Source organism: Anabrus simplex, chromosome 5 (assembly GCF_040414725.1).
Source record: "Anabrus simplex isolate iqAnaSimp1 chromosome 5, ASM4041472v1, whole genome shotgun sequence".
Lineage (NCBI taxonomy): Eukaryota > Metazoa > Arthropoda > Insecta > Orthoptera > Tettigoniidae > Anabrus > Anabrus simplex.
This window is the reverse complement of record NC_090269.1, coordinates 331,391,760-331,415,616: the sequence shown is the minus strand read 5'-3', so window position 1 is coordinate 331,415,616 and position 23,857 is coordinate 331,391,760. Positions and strand designations below refer to the sequence as shown.

Here is a 23,857-nt window from a genome sequence, read left to right as displayed (position 1 = left end):
GGAGAAAGGAAAACTAGGTGTATGAATATTAAGAGCTCAGATGGAAAATCACTTCTGGAGAAAGTAGACAAGGCAGAAAGATGGCAGGAACATATCCCACAGTTGTATCAAGGTAGACGTAGATAATATGGTTCTGGAACAAGAAGAGGGTGTTGGTGCAGATGAAATGGGAGACCCAATTTTGAGGTCAGAATTTGACAGAGCTTGGTGAGTCCTAAATAGGAACAAGACACCTGGAATTGATGACATTCCCTCTAACTTACTGACTACCTTAGGAGATACCAGCATTATCAAAGGGTAGAGAATGGTGCACCTATTCAATACCATTATAATAATTGGTATTGAATAGGTGGACCCTTCTCTACACTTTGATAGTGATCAATTGTCAATACGTATCGTAATGAAATTCATAACTTAAGATACCAGCATGACATTTAGTATGTAAGATGTACAAGAGAGGAGAAGTGCCATCCGATTTTCGTCAGGATGTCAAACCTATTCCCAAGAGAGCTAGTGCTGACAAGTGTGAAAACTATCGCATCATTAGTTTAGTATCTCATGCGTGCAAAATTTTAACACTTATTATTTACAGAAGAATGGAAAGACAAGTTGAAACTGAGTTGGGAGAAGACCAATTTGGCTTCAGAAGAAATGTAGGAGCACATGAAGCAATCCTGAATTTACTTCTGATCTTAAAGGATCGAATTAAGGAGGACAAGCCCACATTCATGATGTTCATAGATCTTGAAAAGGCATTTGATAATGTTTATTGGATCAAACTGTTTGAGATTCTGAAGGTGATTGGGATCAGATACCGAGAACGAAGAATTATCTATAATCTGTATAAAAATCGGTCTGTTGTGATAAGAATTGATGGCTTTGAAAAAGAAACAGCAATCCAGAAAGGAGTGAGTCAAGGTTGCAGTTTGTCCCCCCTTCTTTTCATTGTTTATATAGAACAGGCAGTAAAAGAAATCAAAGAGGAATTTGAGAAGGGAATCGCAATCCAAGTAGAGTAAATCAAAACCCTGTGGTTTGCTGGTGATATTGTTGTTTTATCTGAGACTGCAGAAGATCTGGAGGAATTGCTAAATGGTATGGACACAGTCTTGGATAAGGAGTACAAGATGGAAATAAGTCCAAAACAAACGAACGAAGTCAGTTGATGCAGGAAATATTAGATTAGGGAATGTTTAAAAGTAGATGAATATTGTTACTTATATAGTGGTACCGAGCTCGATAGCTGCAGTCGCTTAAGTGGGGCCAGTATCCAGTATTCGGGAGATAGTAGGTTCGAACCCCACTGTCGGCAGCCCTGAAAATGGTTTTCTGTGGTTTCCCATTTTCACACCAGGCAAATGCTGGGGCTGTACCTTAATTAAGGCCACGGCCGCTTCCTTCCCACTCCTAGCCCTTCCCTGTCCCTTCATCGCCATAAGACCTATCTGTGTCAGTGCGACGTAAAGCAACTAGCAAAAAAAAAACTTGGGTAGTAAATTAACTAATGATGGAAGAAGTAAGGAGGATATAAAATGCAGACTAGCACAAGCAAAGAAGGCCTTTCTTAAGAACAAAAGTTGGCTCACTTTGAGCACCAATATCGGAATTATAAAAATGTTTCTGAAGACTTTTCTATGGAGCATGGCGTTTTATGGAAGTGAGACATGGATGATAACTAGCTCAGAAATAATAGAAGCTTTTGAAATGTGGTGTTACAGAAGAATGCTGAAGGTGTGATGGATAGATTGAATCACGATTGAAGAGATACTGAATCGAATTGGTGAGAGGAGGTCAATTTGGTTAAATTTGACCAAAAGAAGAGATGGAATGATAGGACACATTGTAATACACACAGGAATTGTGCAGTTAGTTTTTAAAGGAAGTATAGGCAGTAAGAACAGTAAGGGTAGACCAAGGTATGTATATGACAAGTAGATTAGAGCAGACATAGGATGCAGCACTTCATAGAAATGAAAAGGTTCGCACAGCATAGGGTGGCATGGAGGGCTGCATCAAACCAGTCTATGGACGGATGACACAAACAACAAAATTTATCCTATTTTAACAGTTACTGGAAGAGGTAAAACTGTGTTTATCCCCTAAATAAAGTTGCAGGGATTCTGCTCTCTTTAAATTTATCTTGCAATTTTTTTGAAATAACTATCCATTTTACGTCATCCCAAGACCATATCATTGGTTTTTAGCTTTTGTATCTATCTGTCCCACAATCGCGGAGAAACTGTCGAATGCATTTCTACCAAAGTTATCATTTGTAGTCTGTTCATCGAGGAGCAGGTTTTGGTATGTTAACAATTTAAAAATTACTTAATGGGCTGAGGTTTTAGAGCAAGACCGAGAGAATTATATGATGATGTAGATGTTGATTCCCATAGGGAATCAGAAATAATTGTTCCGAATGAGTAAATTTATAATACCAATATAAATGGTCCGTTATTGGACATTACAAATTTTCCAGCTAACTCATTCCTGGTTGCCAGCGTTTCGGAACAATTATTTCTGATTCCCTAGGGAATCAACATCTACATCATCTGAAGGCCAAGCAGGCACCAATTTTTGATAATGAGACAATGTCTCTCATAGTGCATTGCCATTGCCGGTAGCTACAATTAGCCTGCGCAGTGGCCTCCACGGTATGCACTATCCAGCATCTTGGTAGGTGTGCTAGGTACCAACTGATGAGCCCAGCCTAGCACACGGGGGCGAAACGCTGGCAACCAGGAATGAGTTAGCTGGAAAATTTGTAATATCCAATAACGGACCATTTATATTGGTATTAGAATTATATGATGTCATCTCATATGCTATTGATTTTCTGTAAAATCTGTAAACTATATCTGAAATGTCTCTTTAGCTAGTACTGTATTTTAAATCGGAGTGGGAGTATTTCATTTTATCATTAATATCTTTGTAAATGTATTATTATTTTCATAGGCGACAAGCACATTCTACAAATTCAACATATAATGTACAAAAACACTTGTGTAAAATATATGGGTATAACAAACCATGAAATGAAAAACGTGAGAGTCATAAGAAAAAGCATTTGTTCATCACTCTATCACCGTTTACCGATTTGGTTGTCTTTTCTTAGCGTTATTCAACTGTATGGTAAGGAACAAAGCAAGGAATGCAGAGTCCAACGTTGCATTTCAAGCACTGGGTACGTACAGTGCTGAAACAGTTAATTCCACACATCTGCGACGATTACCAGATGCTACTAGACGATTTCTGCCATCTAAGCGAATATCATTGGGGGTGCGACCTTGATGAACCGTTCCAATAGGACGTCCTGCCCCAGATGGTGGATTCCTGTACGCCTTGAGATGTGTCTGTACGATGTGGCGGCGAAAGTCAAGCTGAGGGATGTCAGCCCCTGATCTTCTCATAAACTGCCAGGCATTATGTGCTGTAACATCGAGCATCCATGTAAATAGGGACCACCACCACTTCTTCCCCCGTATGCCTATGCGGTAGTAGGAGACGTTCTCATCCATTTTGTCCGTTCCTCCCATGTGCTTATTGTATGCCCCAAAAACAGCGGGACGTCTCACACATACTCTTCTTCTCTGTTTGAGAGTAACGTGAAACGGAAGATGCAGGATCTGCGCCGTAGCACGTGGGTGTAATGGTTACGACGGAATTGTCAACCCATCTTGCAATTCCAATCCCATCTTCCACACGCATGGCAATCTCAAATGTTCCACGGGGCTTCTTCTTCATTTCCATTACTGTGGGAAGAGGACATTCTTTGGGAACACGATTCCCTCTGATAGTCCCATTCCCTCCGTAGCCACGGCGCTTCAGCTCTTGAAGAAGTGTCATGTTTGTGAACAGGTTATCAAAGTAAAGGCGGAACGGCAGTACTTTGATGTCCTCTGGCAGTTCATCTAACATCAGCATCATGGGAGCTGCACATTTACCGTAGGCCGTTTCGTATTCAGTTTCCTTTTGGATTCTTTCCTTGATAAAAATCAAAATTGATAAGGTATCTAGAGGATGTATTCAAACACCAGACTTTGTAACCGAAACGTATCGGTTTCCACCTTATGAATTGCTTGCAGCCATGCCTGCCAAAGTATTTTACCATGCACTCGTCGAAATCGAGGTTGTGCTCAGGCCTGAACATGGAAAGAATCGCTTTTTCAGAAGATCCATAAGGGGGCGTAATTTCCACATCTTGTCATTGGGAACTGGCTGGGTGCTATCTGCACAATGAATAAATTTACACATATCTAAGAACCTGTCTCTGCGCATAGCATTGACAACTAGTTCATTGCGCAAGTCCTCACTTGCTTCCCAGTACGAACGTTTACTGGGAACAGGGTTGTAACCAGACAGCAACAGAATAGCAATAAATACTTTCATTTCCTCTGGCGAGAAATTAGGATCAGGGGAATTTTTAAAAAGTGCGTACTTTTTTTTATTCTTGCAACAGCAGTTCACCATCATGGCAGTACTTTGATGTCCTCTGGCAGTTCATCTAACATTAGCATCATGGGAGCTGCACATTTACCGTAGGCCGTTTTGTATTCAGTTTCCTTTTTGATTCTTTCCTTGATAAAAATCAAAATTGATAAGGTATCGAGACGATACCATCAAGGAAAGTTTCAAAACACTGCACAGGTGATTTAACATGAAACAACAACGTGTAGTCGGGTTCTGGTAAAACACTCTCTTGATTTAGTACGTTACACTTATTCCACGAGTAAATGTTTGTTTTCTTCTTCTTGGCAGAAGTGTCCGCTTGTTCAGTATCATCTGTTGCACATCCTCCCAAATGTACATTATTTGTATACACAATTTCCGCCTTGCTGGATAGTTGACGGCCAGTGAGATTGTCAACTAAACCACCACCATCTTCATCACCTGAATCTTCATCAGATAGTACGTTCACTTCAGGCGGTTCGATGAATATTCCCTTCGCCGTTTCCTCTTCACTGTCATCAGCCTCCAAAATATTGAGGACTTCCTTTAGAGTTATGTCCCTGCAAAAGATCAGGACATGTGTAAAGAAAGCAGGCTATTTACAGTCTAAACGTACTTTTACCTATATTATGGACTAATAGAAATGTCTGATACATTCGCAACTACCGTAGGTATGTTTTCGAGCACCGTTATTGAGATGTAGAAGCGAAGGTAAGGGCACAGATATGCCGTAAAACAACATATAATAGCAGTGGGAGTAGGAGAAATAACTTTTAAAATGTTAAAACAGAGACCCCTGATAATATTCTCGTAAAATCTTAGCTCATTACATGTGTGATATTTTATGAAATCGAAAGCCACCGCTAGAGCCTAGCGTGTTCGTACGATCACGCTAAAAATTCTTGGCATATAATATAGTAGTAAGAACATTTTTCCTCTTGGAAATTATCCAGCATTCAATACGATTTATATAAAATATATCGGTGCAGGTTTCATGGGCTAATATGTGTGAACAGGACTAGAAAACAATTACTTACTTGAAGCACGCATCCATTGTTGATCCTCACAGAGGCACACTCCAACTCACAATGCAATAATGCCGCCAATTGAGAACTATAACATAATATATCGATCAGGCTGAGTTGCCAGATGTACGTCAAAGACAATAAAACAATAATTAGTAGATTAAACCCGAAGGATTTGAAAATATACACTATTATATAAGGCATTGCGATGCGTGATCATATGATCACGCACGGCGTTAGTGGGTTAATGCCACGTTCATAGTCATTCGTTTAAAGTCGTGGTTGTTCATTGGGTAGTAGGAAAGAACAGCTTCAAAGCTGTCATTCTGTGGGATACTTGCAGAATATGGTTGGTGCTAACTGATCTATTCGAGTTGTTAATATTTGAATGGTACTATGGAGTGTAGTCCATTATTTCACAGTGTAAGTTGTTTTCTGGCATTTACTATAATTGTTGCTTGTTTTCTTCTCTATTTCTGTTTTCTGCTTTCATTTCTTGGTTGCCTCTTTTGACTCTGCCTTGCCTCTTTAGGCTGAAGTGATAATATCAGTCATCTTCTTATCCAAATACTTAACCAGCCATGAGCCAAAATTTCTCCCATTACTAATATTTAAAAATCCGTAACGGATATGATCAGAATTGAGTGAGGGACTTCCAATACACCTACAGGGTATTTACATATTGTCCTATCCTCAAATACAGTACACTAGAAATGAGTCTCTGTAGTGAGTTTGGGTGGCGGTATTGCTGCATATGTTAATAATGCTCCAGCTGATCCGAACAGGATGCAGTGCTGTCAAAGTAAAGATCAGGGCAGGTGTTCAGCAGCTTGCGAGACTTAAGATGCTTACTACAGAGGAGCAAATCTTTTTAATGGAGTTGGTTTACCAGGAAGGTGAAAAAACGCATGGGCACAGTAAAAATATTTTGCAAATGGTGCTCCAGAGAGTGGTAGACCACCAGTTTTAACAGAAGAGAAACTTTTGGATATTTCCGACAGGTTTCTTAAAAGTCCATCTAAATCCATGCAGAAATTCGTACAGCGCATAGAGCAGCAGGAAAGAAGCAAAATCTTTATGTGTATAAAATTTCTGTTGTTCAGGAGTTGAAGTTGGAACCCGCAGAGAAGAATATGTTTTATTGTGAGTGGTTTCAGCGGTTTGTTAATCATCATGGAAAAGAAGTGTTAGACAGAACAATTTTTACCAATGAAGCTTGATTTCATTTAACCCTAGAATGGTAGACATAATCACCCACCTGTTATTAGTAGACATACGTAAAAATGACGTATCAAAGAAATTTTTGGTAAATGAGCAAGTAAATCCATGTGTAATTTATCTATATTTACAAAAACAAATAATTTCACTTGTCACAATACAAAAAGAAGCTAGTTTTACAGAACGGTGCACAAAACCTACAGAAACTGTTAAATGTTCTGTTGAAAACGAATAACACATAAGAAGTGAATTACAAAGTTCTGGTTTTGTCTCAACAATGGGGTAGCATGAACACACTTAAGACGTACAATATGCCAAACGATAGGGCACGGCCTGAAGAGTATCAGATACTTAGGTTGTCATCAAGTGGAACATTCAGGACATTTCTTCTTTTGATGTTCGCCGCATATGGGCCTTTTGCAGGAGCAGTATGTAGTCGTCATTCTTTTGATGCTCGACGGGCAGGAAGCACAGTACTTCCTCTGTCCCTTGTAATCTGAAGCTGACGTTGGATTTGGCCCATCATCTTGTCCGAGCGAGTTCTTTATGAACGTCTTCACCTTCGTTTGCATGGTGGGGATGGATAGCCTTTATGATTGCCATTGAGCTGGTAGTTGCTTGTGGAGTTCTATCATATAGTCCAACCTTGAAAGTGCCTTTTTTTCTCCACGATGGAGCCTGCACAAATTGTGAGAATATATAATGAATGAATTTATGCAAGCTATATTTATCATATTAAAGAAAAAGCACAGAGGCCACCATTAGTTTTTCATCCACAGTCCATGTTTGAACACACCTGGTCAAATACATCAACTCAACATTTCATTTGGTTATAACAAGGGATCATTTCTGGCGTGTTGTCATTCACACTGATTGATGCATCATCGTGCATTGTTGAGATGACTGTCACAAGTTTGTTTTTCTTCGGCATGTAGGACACTGCTGTCACATTTTCGTGAAAAATGAACAAACTGGATCCAACTTTCCTTTGCATAAACTTGGGGTCCTTGAACTCGGATGGTAGTTCTGGTCTGTCCTTTCAAATAGTTCAAAGAGCTGTAATACCTTGTGCCAACAGGGATTCAATTTGGGGTACACTTGTGAACTATCTGTCCATTGTAATATTCCGGTTAGTTCCTTGTATGTTATCAGAGAGTTTTTCTACAAAATACTGACCTGCCGGCACGTTTGCAGGTGTGGTACCTTTTCCAAGGTAAGGGATGGCATCCTGCATGTAATATGTTCCTGCATCACACATCATGATTATTTTTAGACCATATTTGTCAGGCTTTGCGGGCATGTACACACGAAATATGCATTTTCCACGAAACCCAACCAACCTCTCATCAATTGTCATGTAAGAACCTGGAGTGTAATTTCCTCGGCAATTCTTCAATAACATTTCCCAAATGTCAGAAATAGGAGCAAGTCTATTCGCATTTCTCCCCTCCTCACGAGTACTTTTGTCGTCAAATCTCAGGCAATTTGTGATGAAGTTGAATCTTCTTTCTGACATAGTAGCCCGATAACGCTCACCACATAAAGTAGCATCAAACAATTTAGATGCCGCCAGATGATTATTCTTTAGAGCTGCAGCTAGTATAACCAAACAAAGATAAACGAAAAGTTCGTCTATAGTTATGCTATTTATAGTATGGTCCTTCCTTTGTTTTTCATTATAGTTGCTTCTTTGGCAGTCCATTTCCTCATTTGTATATTTGAGAATTGTTTCGAGTATATCCCTAGTAAAGAAGGAACGGAAGCAAGCACTAGGTTCAGAATAGCTCGAAACATTCAGGTTTACCCGTTCACGAATATGTACAACATTCCTTTGTGGAGTTTTCCCTTCATTTTTCCTTTTCTTTGTTTTCCACTGAAATCCATTTCGTCCAGTCATTCAGAGTTTATCACTCCGAACTAGAGGATTAGAAGCACTTCCACTGGGAGCTCCACGTTGAGTAGATATTCTTGAGGTCTCCTTTTGCCATTTCTTGCTGCTCTTTCCTCTATTCTGTAATATTTTCTTCCTTTTACCTCCACTTGAGACCGGATCCTTCTTTCCGGAGTTGCTATGTTCTTCCACGTCTACGTCACGTATTACTTCACTCAATTCTTCATATATGATATCATCTTCAATTGGCACATAGTCTTCATCAATGTCAGAATTATATTCCTCAGAATCAGAGCACACCTCCACATTGTCTTCTTCACCTTCCAACTCATCTGACAGCTCTCCTAAAAGCGCAGCTATCGTCTTGCTATTATCCAGATACTTCGCCATTCTGCAATTAGAAATAGTTATTATTAATTAAATACTTATTGTACATAAATGTGTGTGTACTGTTATATATGTGTTAATTATATATATATATCATATACGTAGTGTAGGCGAAGAGAAGATCCATTATTGGTAGACATAGGTCAAACCAAAGACTTTAATATTACTTATCTAGACTCACAGAGCGCGCTGATGCTATGCGGAATATTGAACACATTCGCGCATCGCCATGTTGCGGGCGCTTCAGCTTCGAATGCATGGTTAGCACGTGGTAATGTTTACTGTCCCTTGCATGTTTTCGTTTTGAATCGTGTCTGTTAGTGGATCTGTTGTAGTATTATATGTGACGGAGTGATACTATATTGTCTAATATTGTCAAGGAATGTGAGAACTTGTACGACACGCTAGTTAAATTTTTCGGGAATATTAAATGGAAGTAAGTTAGGCCTTACGCGTGGAATGGAAAGGTACCGTATTCACCAGGGTGAATTCGTGTGCAACCTTTATTTGAACAGATCGCTATCAGAAGGGATCTGGTATTTCTTTTCACATGTGAGTAAAAATTGAACTGTTATAAAATGACTTTCAATGACCATATTAGAAAACTAAACAGGTTACAAGGTGGTTGATTCAGACAACGTATGGACATTAAATTTAGAATTTTTAGGCTTCTTCTTTTCCCTCTTCGCCTCTTTCCAATTCATCGGGGATAACCTTTTAGAACTAAACAGCTTTTCTGAAAAAGCACACATATTTTTCGTACACACGGTGTACCGGTTTTACAAATTTGATAAACTTGGGCCTAGAATCCGTAAGATATGACTGATAAAGCTTGATAAAACCCTTTTAATATTAGGGTAAGGTATTGCTTCAAATTATCATCAGTTATCTGAAAAATGATTTATTGGTGTCGTAACATATCTTAAGTTCTCCTAAATCCAAATCACACAGAAATGATCATTTAAGTTCTACTCATACCATTGCGTTATATCATATATAAACCAAACCAAACCTAAAGGCCATGGCCTACCAAGCGAGAGCTGCTCAGCCTGAAGGCCTGCACATTACGAGGTGTCATGTGGTCAGCACGACGAATCATCTCGGACTTATTCTTGGCTTTCTAGACCGGGGACGCTATCTCACCCGCAGATAGCTCCACAATTGCAATCACGTAGGCTGAGTGGACCTCGAACTAGCCCTAAGATCCAGGTAAAATTCTCTAACCTGGGTGGAGACTGAACCCGGGTCCTCCAGGTAAGTGGTAGGCACGCTACCCCTACACCGCGGAGCCGGGATTTCATATTCAGAAAATGATAAATGTATCTAATATTTTATAAAGATTTTCGCAGTTATGTGCTTTTTAAACAAAGTGTGCAGAGACTTGAGTAAAATTTGCTGTAATGACTTATCAGAGAGGAATTATAATCTATGTAGGCCTACCGTTCATAGAAATATTTTATTTCACAGGTTTCTTTTTGTTGATACTGAAAATTATTGTTATCGGTACAGGAGTTTGTAAATATTTAACTAATGTGTTCTCCAGTCTGCTGAGAGACGGGCAATTTTTCTCTCGCGATATGTAATCGTACTTAAGTTGTAGACCGCTGTCATTTGAACATGCCTTCGTATTCTCAATAAAGCTAAAGTGTAGAGCCTAGGTTTCAATTACATGTATCTGTTCCGAATGTTCAAACATATCAGTTACAAACATGACCCTTATATTAAAATGAGCGACATGATTATGTTTAAGTACCGCTAGGCCTATATACTGCTTTTTTTCTGTTTTCGGGGACTGAATTTCAAATAGGAGTTATGCATATTTTTTTTTGTGGTGTATTTTTCAGTCTTCATATTTAGTCTGCTAAAGGTTTTCTTATTTTTAAATTTTCTTTTATGTGGGCCACTTATACGCTATCCAAAGGATTTGTCTAGATTGTTCAGTACAATGCAAAATGTGTTCAGTTTTTATACATAAGTATTTTTTAATTTTACCGCAGTCTTGATATTATGTATATTTATTGCGTATGTACATGATAGTCTGTGTAGGCTGTCATTAATTTACTAGGGCAGGTGTTTTCATATGTGCGAAATGTAAGTTTATGCATGAATTCCATACTATGGTCTCCACAGCGAGCTGTGGAGTGCCCGCAACATGGCGGTACGCGCATGGACATATCTTCCCCAGTCACACGCTTCTGCGCAGCCAGCGGTGTGGGGCCTTGGGTCAAACAGACATGCAGAAATTTACGTGCATTGGTAGAGTACGTCATACTTATGTGTAGTGTTTCAATGGGCAAAAGCTATAGACAAACTGGCAGGAGCACAGGTGCCATTCGTGGCCACTTCTGTTTCACAACTGATTAGCGGATGCACTTCCGGCCGGACAAGCGATAACGTTGAGTGGGAGAAAGGAGGGATGCGCCTGCTCATGACAGACACGTCATTTTTACGTAGTCTACTATTCTAGGGTTAACTGGCTACATAAATAGTCGAAATACTCGACTGTGAACACCTGAAAATCTGCATGGAATTTGTGAAACACAATTTCATTCTTAAGAGATCGGCAATCTCACATTCATGAATTAGTGGGCTGATATGTTTTAACAGCGTGGTAGATTAAGAAGTTTACTGAAATGTAATCTTACAACCGTTCATTGTGGAACAAAATGAAACGGAAATTATGGGCTCATTCTTCCAACAGATCATACTTAGTCGCTCCATGCAATTTTTTAATTATATATTCGGAGCGGGTAATTTCACAAGGTCTCTGGCCACTGTGCAGTCCCAATTTGTCATGTCCTGGCTTTTTTTTTTTTTTAAGTGCTACCAAATCTTCAGTTTACCAGCATACTTCCAGAGTAATTCAAGAACTAAGAGTACCCAAAACAAATTTCATGAACTCCATGCATATTGAAACATTTAGATCAAATTGAGAAGAGTCCATCCTCCTTTTCAATACTATAATATTATATTATCTTGTAGAAGAAATACACTTTTTACTATTTTAAATTACTGTAAAAAAAATAAGGAGATTATTACAGTTGTTGTTGCTTTTAAGAGATTTGAGAAAAAGTTAAGTACTCGCTTCCCTGCTACCATGTAGTTCAACATGCAATATTGTAACATTGGTTATAATACGTGTAAACTTGTTGCTCTGTGCATAGAACTTCGTAGTTAACTTTTTCAACATCTGCTGTGAACCTGGTATGCAGCAATCATTAGGCTTACAATTCACTCCTTTTCACGTTTCTTTGTTGTTGACATTGTCGACAGTCTGTGTGCAAGACGTTATTACACTACCATTGTACATTTATTCCCTCAATTCACTGTGTTGCGCAATCTCTCAAGCTGTCCACTCGCATCTGGCCCTTAGCAGACACTGCTACCACCCAAACTGTGCACTGTTTGCAGCAGAGAGTCATTTCTAATGCGCTTTATCTAGCCTGCAATTATTTTCAAACTTCCAGTTACCTGCCTAAATTTTCGCACATGTATGAGAGTGAAAATCCCAACACCTGGACTCTTTTTCTTTGAGTGATATTATGCATTGTTTCTTTCGAACATTATTTCCTTCACAGTCTATGATTTTGCTGATTAAGTCGCATAACATATTGTCAACTGGAATTTGTTTAAAGTCAGTCAGGTTTAAAGTTGAAAGTCAGTTTAAAGTCAGATTTTGGCACTTATGAGAGTTGGTATCTTTTTACTAAGACTAGTCATGGGAAATTATCGTTCAAAGCTTTGAGATTATGCATCACGCCTGAGACTACTTCTCAGCACAAGGTCAGGTTTGGTTTTCAGAGAGCACCAGTCCAAGTAAAGGAGGTCTGAGAATGCTTCTGTACATAAGGCCAGACTGAATGCAGACAGACTTGGGGAGAAATTTGGAGAGTGACGCTGATAGCTAGACCAGGTTTAGCTGGCAGAGAGAATGCCATTCTGGATCTAAGGTGTCTGAGACTACGTGTAATATGTTGTTTTTACATCCCACTAAGTACGTGAGGATTTCCAAAGGTACCAAAGAGTTTGAAGTTCTGTGCCACAAAAGTATAAGGTTGGCGCATACAAGCCTCTTCAAATACCATCAAACTTGAGCGGGATCAAGCCCACCACTTAGGTTACTGTTACCCAGCACTCTCAATACATCAAGACTGCTTTAGAGGGCAAGACCAGGCTCTCTGCTGACTGACTTTAGAAGAGCGCTGCTTGAGATTCCGAGTTTGATGCTAATCATGAGGTCAAGTTCTAATCTCCTTTCACTTAAATATGAAAACCAAACCACTGAATAATATTTGCTGGTATTAGCAGGATGAAAAAATATCTATACATCTTTGAACAAAATGCAGAATTCTCAACAGGAATAGGAATAATGACTAGCCGAGTAACATACAGTATTACCCTGCTTTTACGTTCCTGCGTTTCACATTTTCCCGTTGTTTACAACATTTTTTCTTGCCCCTCAGATTCTGTATGCTCACAATGTATTAAAATCCTCAAATTTACATTTGCAACATTTTAAGCTTCCTGCCATTTACGCCACATCGGGCTGTCCAGGACAGGAAAAAAATCAAAGTAAACTGGTGTCGCAACTAACCTATAATGTTTCAAGTAATCGCGGCAAAATGACGACACTGGACAGCACACACTTTACAACAACACATGGGCGAAACTAGCCAATCACAAATATCAGGGCGCGCGGCTGTGAGCTTGCATCCGGGAGATGGTAGGTTCGAATCCCACTATCGGCAGCCCTGAAGATGGTTTTCCGTGGTTTCCCATTTTCACACCAGGCAAATGCTGGGGCTGTACCTTAATTAAGGCCACGGCCGCTTCTTTCTAACTCCTAGGCCTTTCCTATCCCATCGTCGCCATAAGACCTATCTGTGTCGGTGCGACGTAAAGCCCCTAGCAAAAAAAAAAAACAAATATCCGGGGAAGCTACGCAAACTGCATTACAACTCATGAGTGGGTTGCCTACTCAGGATATTTACGCAAAACGCATGAAATTTCTGACAAGTGTGTTGTCTACCCAACAATTAAAAAAAATATATATATATATATATAAACATGGATATGTTTTTGGGCTGTGGGTCTATCTGAAATTAGCACAGACAGTTTTGCTTGGACAAAAAGCCGACACCATAACCAGGCAACCAGTGTATGTCATATGCATGGAAGATCGATGCCACTTTGGTGGACGGAAAGTCATGTTTTTGGAAAATGCTCATAAAGTAGCGAATATTCTTGACATTGAAAATTTCGGCCCATCCAATGGCTGTATCGACTAATTTAGGTAAGAACATAACATTATCTATGAAACTGTTTGTGGGGAATCAAACGCAGTTAGTGATGAAACTGTGGGAGACTGGATCAATGGAAGATTGCAGGTGCTGGCCAACAAGTACGGACTAGAGAGCATTTTTAACCTAGACGAAACTCTACCTTTTTTTTTACTGTGTGACATTCGAAGGGAATAAATACCATGGTGAGAAATACAGCAAAATTAGGCTGTCAGTGATTTTGGGAGCCAATACTGATGACTCTGGGAAGCTCACCCCTTTGTGATAGAGAAATCTAAAAAGCCTCTTTGCTTCAAGAATGTGCGACTATTACCAACTGCCTATCATGTCAGCCATAAAGCTTGGATGACCTCAGATCTTTCTCGACTGGAGTTAGCTGCCCTTGATTCAAAAATGGGTGCGTAAAATAGGAAGATCCTTCTTTTCATCGTTCGTTGACCTGCACATCCTGTGAATGTTAATATGAGGAACATGCAGTCAGAATTTCTGCCTGCTAACTGCACAAGCAAGCTGCAGCCTTTGGATTTAGGTTATATACATGCCTGGCCATGGCGGTAAAGGCGTGCTCGGTTCGCCCGGAAGGATGTGGGTTCGAATCCCCGTCAGGGAATCGTAAAATTTAAGAAACAAGATTTCCACTTCTGGAGGTGCATATGACCCTGAGGTTCACTCAGCCTACACCAAAAATGAGTACCAGGTTAATTCCTGGGGACAAAGGCGGCCGGGCGTAGAGCTAACCACACTACCCCATCGTGTGACATGGTTAACAATGGTGGAAGACTTTACCTTCCACTCCTCCAAGGGCCTTCATGGCCTGTACGGAGGTGTCTTTGTCTTTACACTTCTTTAAGTAATTTTACAGGAAGGCCCTGGTGCAGCATATTTTATTCCTTATGGATGTTGGAAAGGATCCATCAGCATTTAAAGTTTCAATCTTGGATGCACTTCACTTTATTGCGAAGTTTTGGAAAGCTATGAATGAAGCAGACTATGATTTCAAATTGTTTCTTGAAAGCAGGATTCTCTGAGAATCATCACGACTCATGGCTACCAGTGGAAGAAGAAGAAGAAGAAGAACAAGAAGAAGGCGAATGCCTGCTTCCTGATGTATGGAGAATGTTGCAGTCAAACTGCACTACTGAGAAATTTCTTCGAGTGGATGATTCTATGGATGATAACTACAAAGGAAAGAAATGTGGAAGAGCTGATTGCGGGATAAACAGTAGCTGAGTCTCCCACCAGTTACTATGAGGAAGATGATGAGCACAGTGAAGTGATGCCTACCAGTGCTGAGACAAATGCAGCAGTGGACACTTTACGTAGATATCTGTCATCTTGAGAGAGGGGGGGGGGGGGGAATAATTTTCTTAACCTTTATGAACTTGAAAAACAAATAGAGAACATTAGAAATAAGAAGTGTAAACAGAGATCTATTCTGGACTATGTCGGAAGGAAGCAGTGATTGTGTAGTTTTCCATTTAGAATAAGTGTGTGTTAATGTTGTTAATAGATACATTAGCAGTAATTAAAATGTTCCATCCGGAGAAAGAAATGTTACCATTGATGCTTTCACGGCCTGTAATTATAGACATGAAATCAGTTTTTTGGGCTTATGCTTTGTCCAGAAGACTTCTTGGAGAAGTGTTCCTCATGAACAGTTGAGATTTTCTTCTGAAGACACGGAGCAAAGTTCTCTGCGAAACATAAAGGATTTCACCTTATTTTATGAACACGGCATAAGCCCAAAAGGCGTATATTATGCCAGAGGAAGGAAATTTATTTTGTGTTAGATAATTCTGTAGCCATTCTAAGAAAGATAACCAGATTAAAATAATATATTGTATTACACAATATTTTAACTACCAGGTAATTTACACTGGACCTTTATTTGAGGCAAGTACTGTAATAGGATTGTCCGGCTCCATGGCTAAATGGTTAGCATTCTGGCCTTTGGTCGCAGGGATCCCGGGTTTGATTCCTGGCTGGGTGTATGTTTTGCCTTCATCATCATTTCATCTTCATCACGACGCACAGATTGCCTATGGGCGTCAAATCAAAAGACCTGCACCTGACGAGCCGAACATATCCTCGGACAATCCCGGCACTAAAAGCCATACGCCATTTCATTCAAGATTAAAATACTCTATAAGTTAATAATATGCACTTGTGTAAAGTTTACGTTCTTTTCCAGAGCGTATATATACATAAAAGTTGTTTCCCACAATTTACAGTTTCTCCCCCTACACCAGTATTTCTTTGGTTCCTTGAAAAGTGTAAAAGAGAGGTAGTACAGTAGATCATAGGCACTTGGTAGCAAACGCAGCAAGACTTACAATAATTGAATCTTAACCTCAACTAAAGCTAGATGTACTATGATTCCACGAAGTGAAAACCATTGAAGTATTTGTATATACTGTAATCGTCTCATCAATTACATTCAGCAGCCCAAAATGGATCTCAAATGGAAGCACAAATTAGAAGAAATTTGCTATTCTTCCAGTTCATCAGAATATAATTTTTTTTCCATCAAAAGGAACACGCTGATTCTGCCCATTTCCTTATCGTTGAGGCCACAATAACCAACCAACAACGCATAAGTTAGTCCTATTGCTGGTGGGGAGGGAATGTGACATGCAAGGCTTTCCAGAGAACAAAAAACTGCTGTAAAAACGTTGCCTTTTATATTCTTATCGAATTATGATAAGGCACGGCAAGATTAACTGCTGGCACTTATTTTGTCAACTGTGTGATCAATCTGGCTTGCCATTTTTTTTGAAAATATGAATGAAATCAATATGTTACGTGCATAAATATTCCTGTCATGACCTTTTGATTACAATTACATTGAACCCAAAGTGAGAAGAAATGCCATTTAAAACTGTTAGTCACCTAATGATCGTCACAATGTTATGTCACATGGTCATGGACTTTCAAACCAAAGAACAAATATTTGGACAAACTCTTTATTTTATGCTCTTGGTTGAGTGGCAGATGTGTGGTTTGCCTGTACTGTTACTGCTCTAGGATAAAATACTAACTGCTGATATTGGTGAGGTCATTAACACCAGTAATGACACAGTGCTTTTCAGCTTTGTCAAAAGTCACAAGTACATAAGCCTTGGGGATTTCTGAAGTGATGCTTGCTATGCATGAAATAAGGTAGCCTACTCGTGAGTTTTGATCAGCAGAGCATTCATGAGAGCGAGGTTAGTATTCTGACCGTTGTTAGGAATCCATACATCTGGGGGTCCTCATTGGGCCTGTTTTTTTTCCCCCCATTCAGCATATCCATTACATGCTCTAAATGTATATCCATTTCAGCCGTGTTTATGAATGAATAAAATGAAAGTGAGCTGGCTTTCACCAGATTAGTTAAGTGGGAGTGTGCAAAGACAACCATGGGACAGGACTTCATAGCATTACTTCCAGTATTACCAAAATGAGGCCTACATTATTTTTGCTCTTCCATAGCTAAATATATGTATTTCATTAAAGCATATACGCACTGTTTTTATTATTGTTGGCCTGAGATATGTTTGTCTTTTTGTGTATACTTCCTGACTTTAATCATTAATAAATAAAATCACTTTGATTTTGCATCTGTAGAATGGTAGGTTCATTATTCATTGAGTTACTCTTCAGATAGACTTGTGATGTTACAGGGAGAGTTCAACTGGAAATTCCGAAGTCGTATCCGGATCACTCTTTGTGGTAATGATATTTTTTACCCACCTGTTGAGCTGCATGAGCAGGAGCTGTTGGAGCCACAACACAGGTATATTGCATGTAATTTGAGTCTCTTCTTAGTTACTGACTTATGCCCACACCTCTAATGAAGTGCTTCTGATACTTTCTCATAGGTACTTTGACTGCATCACTGAACAGCAAAAGATTGAGGCAGCCCATTCAGTTTCCCAAGCAAATGTTAGAGTACTCCCTGTTCTTGCCTTGAATGAGGTAAATTTTTCCTACATGCAGATTCATCATGTTATTTATGACACTTGAAGCTGTGAAACTTGATAAAAATATACTCGTAGATATCTGATAAAGCTAATAGAGTAATCTGTCTTCATGACAGTTTATGATATTGTTTCATTTTACATAGATATAATCATATATAATGAATGTGTACATCCAAGCAAAAATATCTATCATACATTTGTGCACTATCCCAACCAATAAATTTTTCTTCCGATCCAATGGTAATATGATTGGTAGTTACGACAACCGAGATCTATTTATTACATGTAACTAATCTCATGTTTAGACCCGTATTGAACTATGCTATGATATACTAACAATTTGTTGGTTGTTCTGATCCACCTTTTCAATACAAATTAGTTTGTGTTGCTAGGTCGTAATGTTACAACACTAATTTACCGGGACATGTTTCGCTTTATTCACAAGCATCATCAGCCTATACAATTGTCTCAAGGTTTGTCATATTTGGATTGTTGTTACAAATTTCATTACATTGAATGTAAATCTAATATATATACAGAAAACCAACACACACGCCAATAACAATAAGAAATGACTCACTCCACCCCAAATCCCACAAACAAGCAACCTTTTTCAGTATGGTCTACAGAGCCTACAAAATACCCTTATCACCCGCGAATTTTACAAAAGAAATAAACTTTATAAAAGAACTAGCACTAGCCAATGGATATAAAGCAGACATAGTAAATCGAATCATCAACAAAGTAAAGCTCAAAATAGCCACAAACCTCACACCGGAAAAGACTAAAAAATCAAAATACGCAACCTTCACTTACACCAGTTCAAAGATTCACCAAATAGCAAACCCACTCAAAAAACAGGATATACAAATAGCCTTTAAAACATATAACACTAACAAAAATTTATTTTTTAACCATAACACAGTAAATGCCTATAATAACAAATTTCAAGGCTCCGGAATATACAGACTAACGTGCGCACAGTGTAAATCTTCATATGTTGGCCAAACTGGACGCAGTTTCCTAACCAGATACATGGAACATTTTAACGCCTTAAAACACAATAAATACTCCGCAATAAGTAAACGTATGAAAGAAACCGGCCATCATTACACCTCAATAGACAAAGACGTTACAATATTCAAAAGAATCGAAAAGGGGAAGCTAATGACAGAGTTTGAAAACATATATATTTATTTGGATCAATACTTTAATTAAGGAAAAAACTTGAATGACGCGGTCGAAATAAAAAGTCCGTTAATAGAGCAGTTGCCAACATTATTACGAAACCTCAAATCAGATAAAAGCAAATTCTTTAAAATATTCAATCTAAATACACTCACAACTGAAACCATTTCGGCAACGCAAAAAAATCCCTCCCACATAACACGCCAAAGCTTAACGCCCCGCCTGCAGGATCGTCCTCTACCCCCACCTCGACAACAGATAAGAATTCCCTACCACATAGCACGTCAATAGCTAACGCCCCGCCCAACATCTCTTCCACTCAACCCCCTACCCGGCCTTCACAACAGCTCTCTCATACGTACAACACAAGGAGTAGAACCACAACAGACAATAGTCACAGTAACACAGTAAGGTCTACAAGATTCTGTTGCAGCAGACAAAGGGGTAAGTGATAATGCAACATCAACACTCACATTACAAGCACAACACACACACACAATATTACTTAATTTCCATTTGTTCCAGATTCTTCCATTCTATATCTCAAAAAAAACAAAATCAGATACTCAAAATTTGGATTGAAGCCCCTTTTAACCATAACTTACATTGAAACAACTTCCAACGGAGAGTCTGGTCGCTACAAACAAGAATTAAATATGTCAATACTTCCTCTGATCAAATTGCCAAACTGCAGCAGCAAGCCTCATCAAATCTAGAAGCCATTCTCCAATGAACCCAAGACTTCAATTCTAGATTATCATCATGACTGTAATCACGCATGATGCAAAATTAGTCTTTTTAAATAACATTATTTAGAGAGCACAATTCTTAACTAAAATTCTCAATACTGACATGTTACTGTATTCTAGAAACCCCAATGCACTTTTGAAACTATGGCTCCTATATATTAACATCCAGTACTTATATTTATGACTCAAATTTTAATGCCAAATTATAGTTGAATCAATTTTATTTTAACATTGCAAACAATTTTTAGCCAAATTTTCAAATTGTAAAAACTGTGTTTTGGACGTCAATGTGTTTTAGAATTAAGAGTTACTCCATTTTAACATAGCAAATCATATTGTCATAATTTTTAATGTGTATATTATTCCTATGTTTTAAATATTGTTATCACTGTAATTAGATTTACATTCAATGTAATGAAATTTGTAACAACAATCCAAATATGACAAACCTTGAGACAATTGTATAGGCTGATGACGCTTGTGAATAAAGCGAAACATGTCCCGGTAAATTAGTGTTGTAACATTACGACCTAGCAACACAAACTAATTTGTATTGAAAAGGTGGATCAAAACAACCAACAAATTGTTAGTATATCATAACCGAGATCTACCCAAGAATTTGCTTGTGCAGTCATAGCTTTTCCAGCTTTCAAAAAAAGGAAATTTGAGCATACTGGATAGGATACAAATGTATGAAATCCACTATGTGGAGAGTTTGTGGACAGTACTTCGGAAAGATTAATAACATTTTCAGTAGTGTATATGTGTGGTTCATGTATTTTTCTGAACTATGAAAACTATAACATTTACATTTGTTGGTAATCGAGTTGTCCCTATTCATGACGTACTAAATACCAATTTTTCAAGCACAGTTAAATCATTGCGGATTAAAACCATTAAATTACAATTACACAAGGAAGTAAATATAAGTGTTGTGAAAAAATGGAAAATAACAATTCATCTGTTCAACACAGTACTGGCGCACAAAACAGAACAGGCATCATACAATCTTGTATCCTGTAGCAGAATTACATTAACTCTAAAAATACATAACGCTATGAACGTATGGCATGGTAGGCTCATTATCCATTCAGCCCCCTCCTAATTAAAGTTACAAAAAAAATTCATATTAACATTTTTATAGGAATTGTACTATAATTATAAATCCTGTACCTATTCTTCTTTCCTACCAAGACTAACAGTTTTCTCATTATTTTGGTTTTCATTGAGTAAAACATGCACCAAAACACACAAGCATGTGTTTTTGGCAAATTGTTAGGAAGAAAATGCATTATGACCTTTTTTCCATAGGAAATTGAATTTTAAATACACCTAGTAGGCTTCATTTTAAAATAGAACTAACCATTTAAGCAGCAAATCCACTTTTAAGGTTCCCAAAGATACATTTTTCTCTGACTTGCTTCACTTTGTTTGCTACATGGCCCACCGAGAAACAGTACTATAGTAAGTAGACTGTATGTTATTCCAGGTCATACTCTCATTGAAGAGTGTAACCCAAAAACCTGCTAAGTGCCAAAACTTTGTTTAGGAGTTATATTTAAAAAAATATATCCCAGGAGTTTTCTTTTCAAATTTTAATATTTAATATAGTGTACACTAAATACAAGGACAATTTGAGCTAGATTTTGATGTTGAATTAATGATATTGCATGTCACATAAGTAGTACAAATTGTTAAAATCAGAAATACTAAAGATAGCTACTCTTTTACTAAGACATCAGCAAAGTGCCAAAGGTAGTTTCAGTCTTAGTACCAAAAGGTTACTTGAAAGAAACTCAGAAACAAATCAGTCCACATAAGTATGACATAAGTTCTCATAGAATGGTCTGTAGTTTTCATCCAAATATGGTATCATTGATAACAAGTCTTCTTTTCTTTCTTTGCTAAGTACTCTTTGCCCTTCAGTTCCGTTGAATATTACATTTCTGATGTCGGAAACCTTCACTCCCTTTTTTAGAACATTAACATTTTTCCAAGTTTCCAATTCACTAAAGGTATATTTCACTCCTATGACTCTGGGATTCCATGCTGAGAAGCGTAACATTGTTACCTTTGAGATCTGCAAATGTTTTGTTGTTGTCAAGGAATCAGCAGTGAACTGAATATTGATGAACATATTTTGTTCAGTTAAGTCAACAACTTCAAATTTGTTAGCAGATCTTATGATATCATGTAGGTCTTTAGGTACAAATGCCTTGCACAACCTCTTCCTCTTTTCAATCAAGGTGAAGTGCCTATCGTACAGCAAGTAGCTGTGGCCAGATACTAAGACTTCTGTTTAGTGATGTCGAAGACTGCAAGAGACACAAGATAAACAAAAAGGAAGATCATCATCCTGTTTTTATTCTGTGCTGTGCAATTGTCACTCCATAATATCAAGTGTCTTTTTAAGTCAGTATTATTTAGTACGTGAAGGAGACAGGACACAAAAATCACTTGATTCTGCCACTGCCTTCTAGATTTGCACTGTTTGTAACTCTTGCTAGTGTTAACATCATCTGTTTCTCTTTTGTCTTAGTTGTTCACATTCTAATGTGCAACAGCAGCTGAAGTGGTTGTGCGCCAGCGAGTACTATTTTCTGCAATGGCACACCAAGTACATGGATTAATGTCTGTGCTCCTGAAGGTCTTCTTGAGTTGATTTTTATAGCACTTCAGACTAAGTTCTCTATACAGGGTTCATCAAGGAAGCTTCTCGTTCTTCATACAGTGCACATGCCCAATCCACCTGAGTTGGTGACCTATGATACTAGCGTCTATACTGTTCACATTTGCTCTCTCAAGAACTGTTATGTTCTGTCCTATTTGATGTTCGTAACGGATCTGGGCTTCTGATGATGGAAACAATCTAGTTTCTTCATATCACAGCAGCCTAGAGCCCAGGTGTCACATCCACAGCTCACAGCTATACAATTATTTTCTTTTTTCAAAATTTCCTTTCCAAAAACCATGGTGCGGGAATTATTTGTGTATATACGGTATATACTGATAACACTTAAAGGATTAAACTACTCCTCAAATATAGTTTCATTTCTAGATTGTAAAAACTAGTGCATAATTTCTTTAAACCCATATAGAATTTTCCTTATTTGTTGATCTATGTTGTTGCAGGTGTTCATTGGTGAGAATTTGTCAGCACGTGTGTCGTATTTTGAATTGAATGTTGATGGTAAGATACGCTCTAAAGTGAAGAGTTCAGGATTATGTATCTGTACTGGAACTGGCTCCACTTCCTGGCATACAAGCATCAATCAGATCACACATCAGACTGTGGCTGAAATAGCAAACTTGTTGGGGAAAACATTAGATGCCTCTGAAGCACATCGCATTACCAAGTGTTTTAATGACTGTTTGGTCTTCAGTCCAGGTTAGTAATTATTTTCGTTACCATATTTGGCAGAGTAAGAAAATACTACAAAATTGTATACAGGGTGCTTCAAAAATAGAGGGCATAATATCAGGTATTTATTCCCCATATGTAGACAGTAAGATAAGTTCATTACAACATGTGTCCGGAAAATGCTTGGTTTCTGAGTTATAGGCTTCAAAACAGTGATATTCACTGGAAAAAAATTTCCTGCCGTAGATTTTCAGATGGATGTTCAAAATGTCCACCTCCTCCTTGAATGCCGGCCTCGCATCGATGTCTCATGGCCCTGCAAACACAATC

General features: G+C 38.3%; 1 protein-coding gene across 1 annotated transcript in view; it reads left to right on the top strand.

The window, feature by feature from the left end:
• The window catches only part of Nadk2 (NAD kinase 2, mitochondrial), a 100,460-nt gene that overhangs the window by 69,766 nt on the left and 6,837 nt on the right, over positions 1–23,857 (top strand). The window contains exons 4-6 of the mRNA XM_067147595.2: positions 17,930–18,042; positions 18,128–18,224; positions 23,299–23,554. Coding sequence (XP_067003696.1) covers positions 17,930–18,042; positions 18,128–18,224; positions 23,299–23,554 — 466 coding nt within the window. The remainder of the gene's footprint in view (positions 1–17,929; positions 18,043–18,127; positions 18,225–23,298; positions 23,555–23,857) is intronic.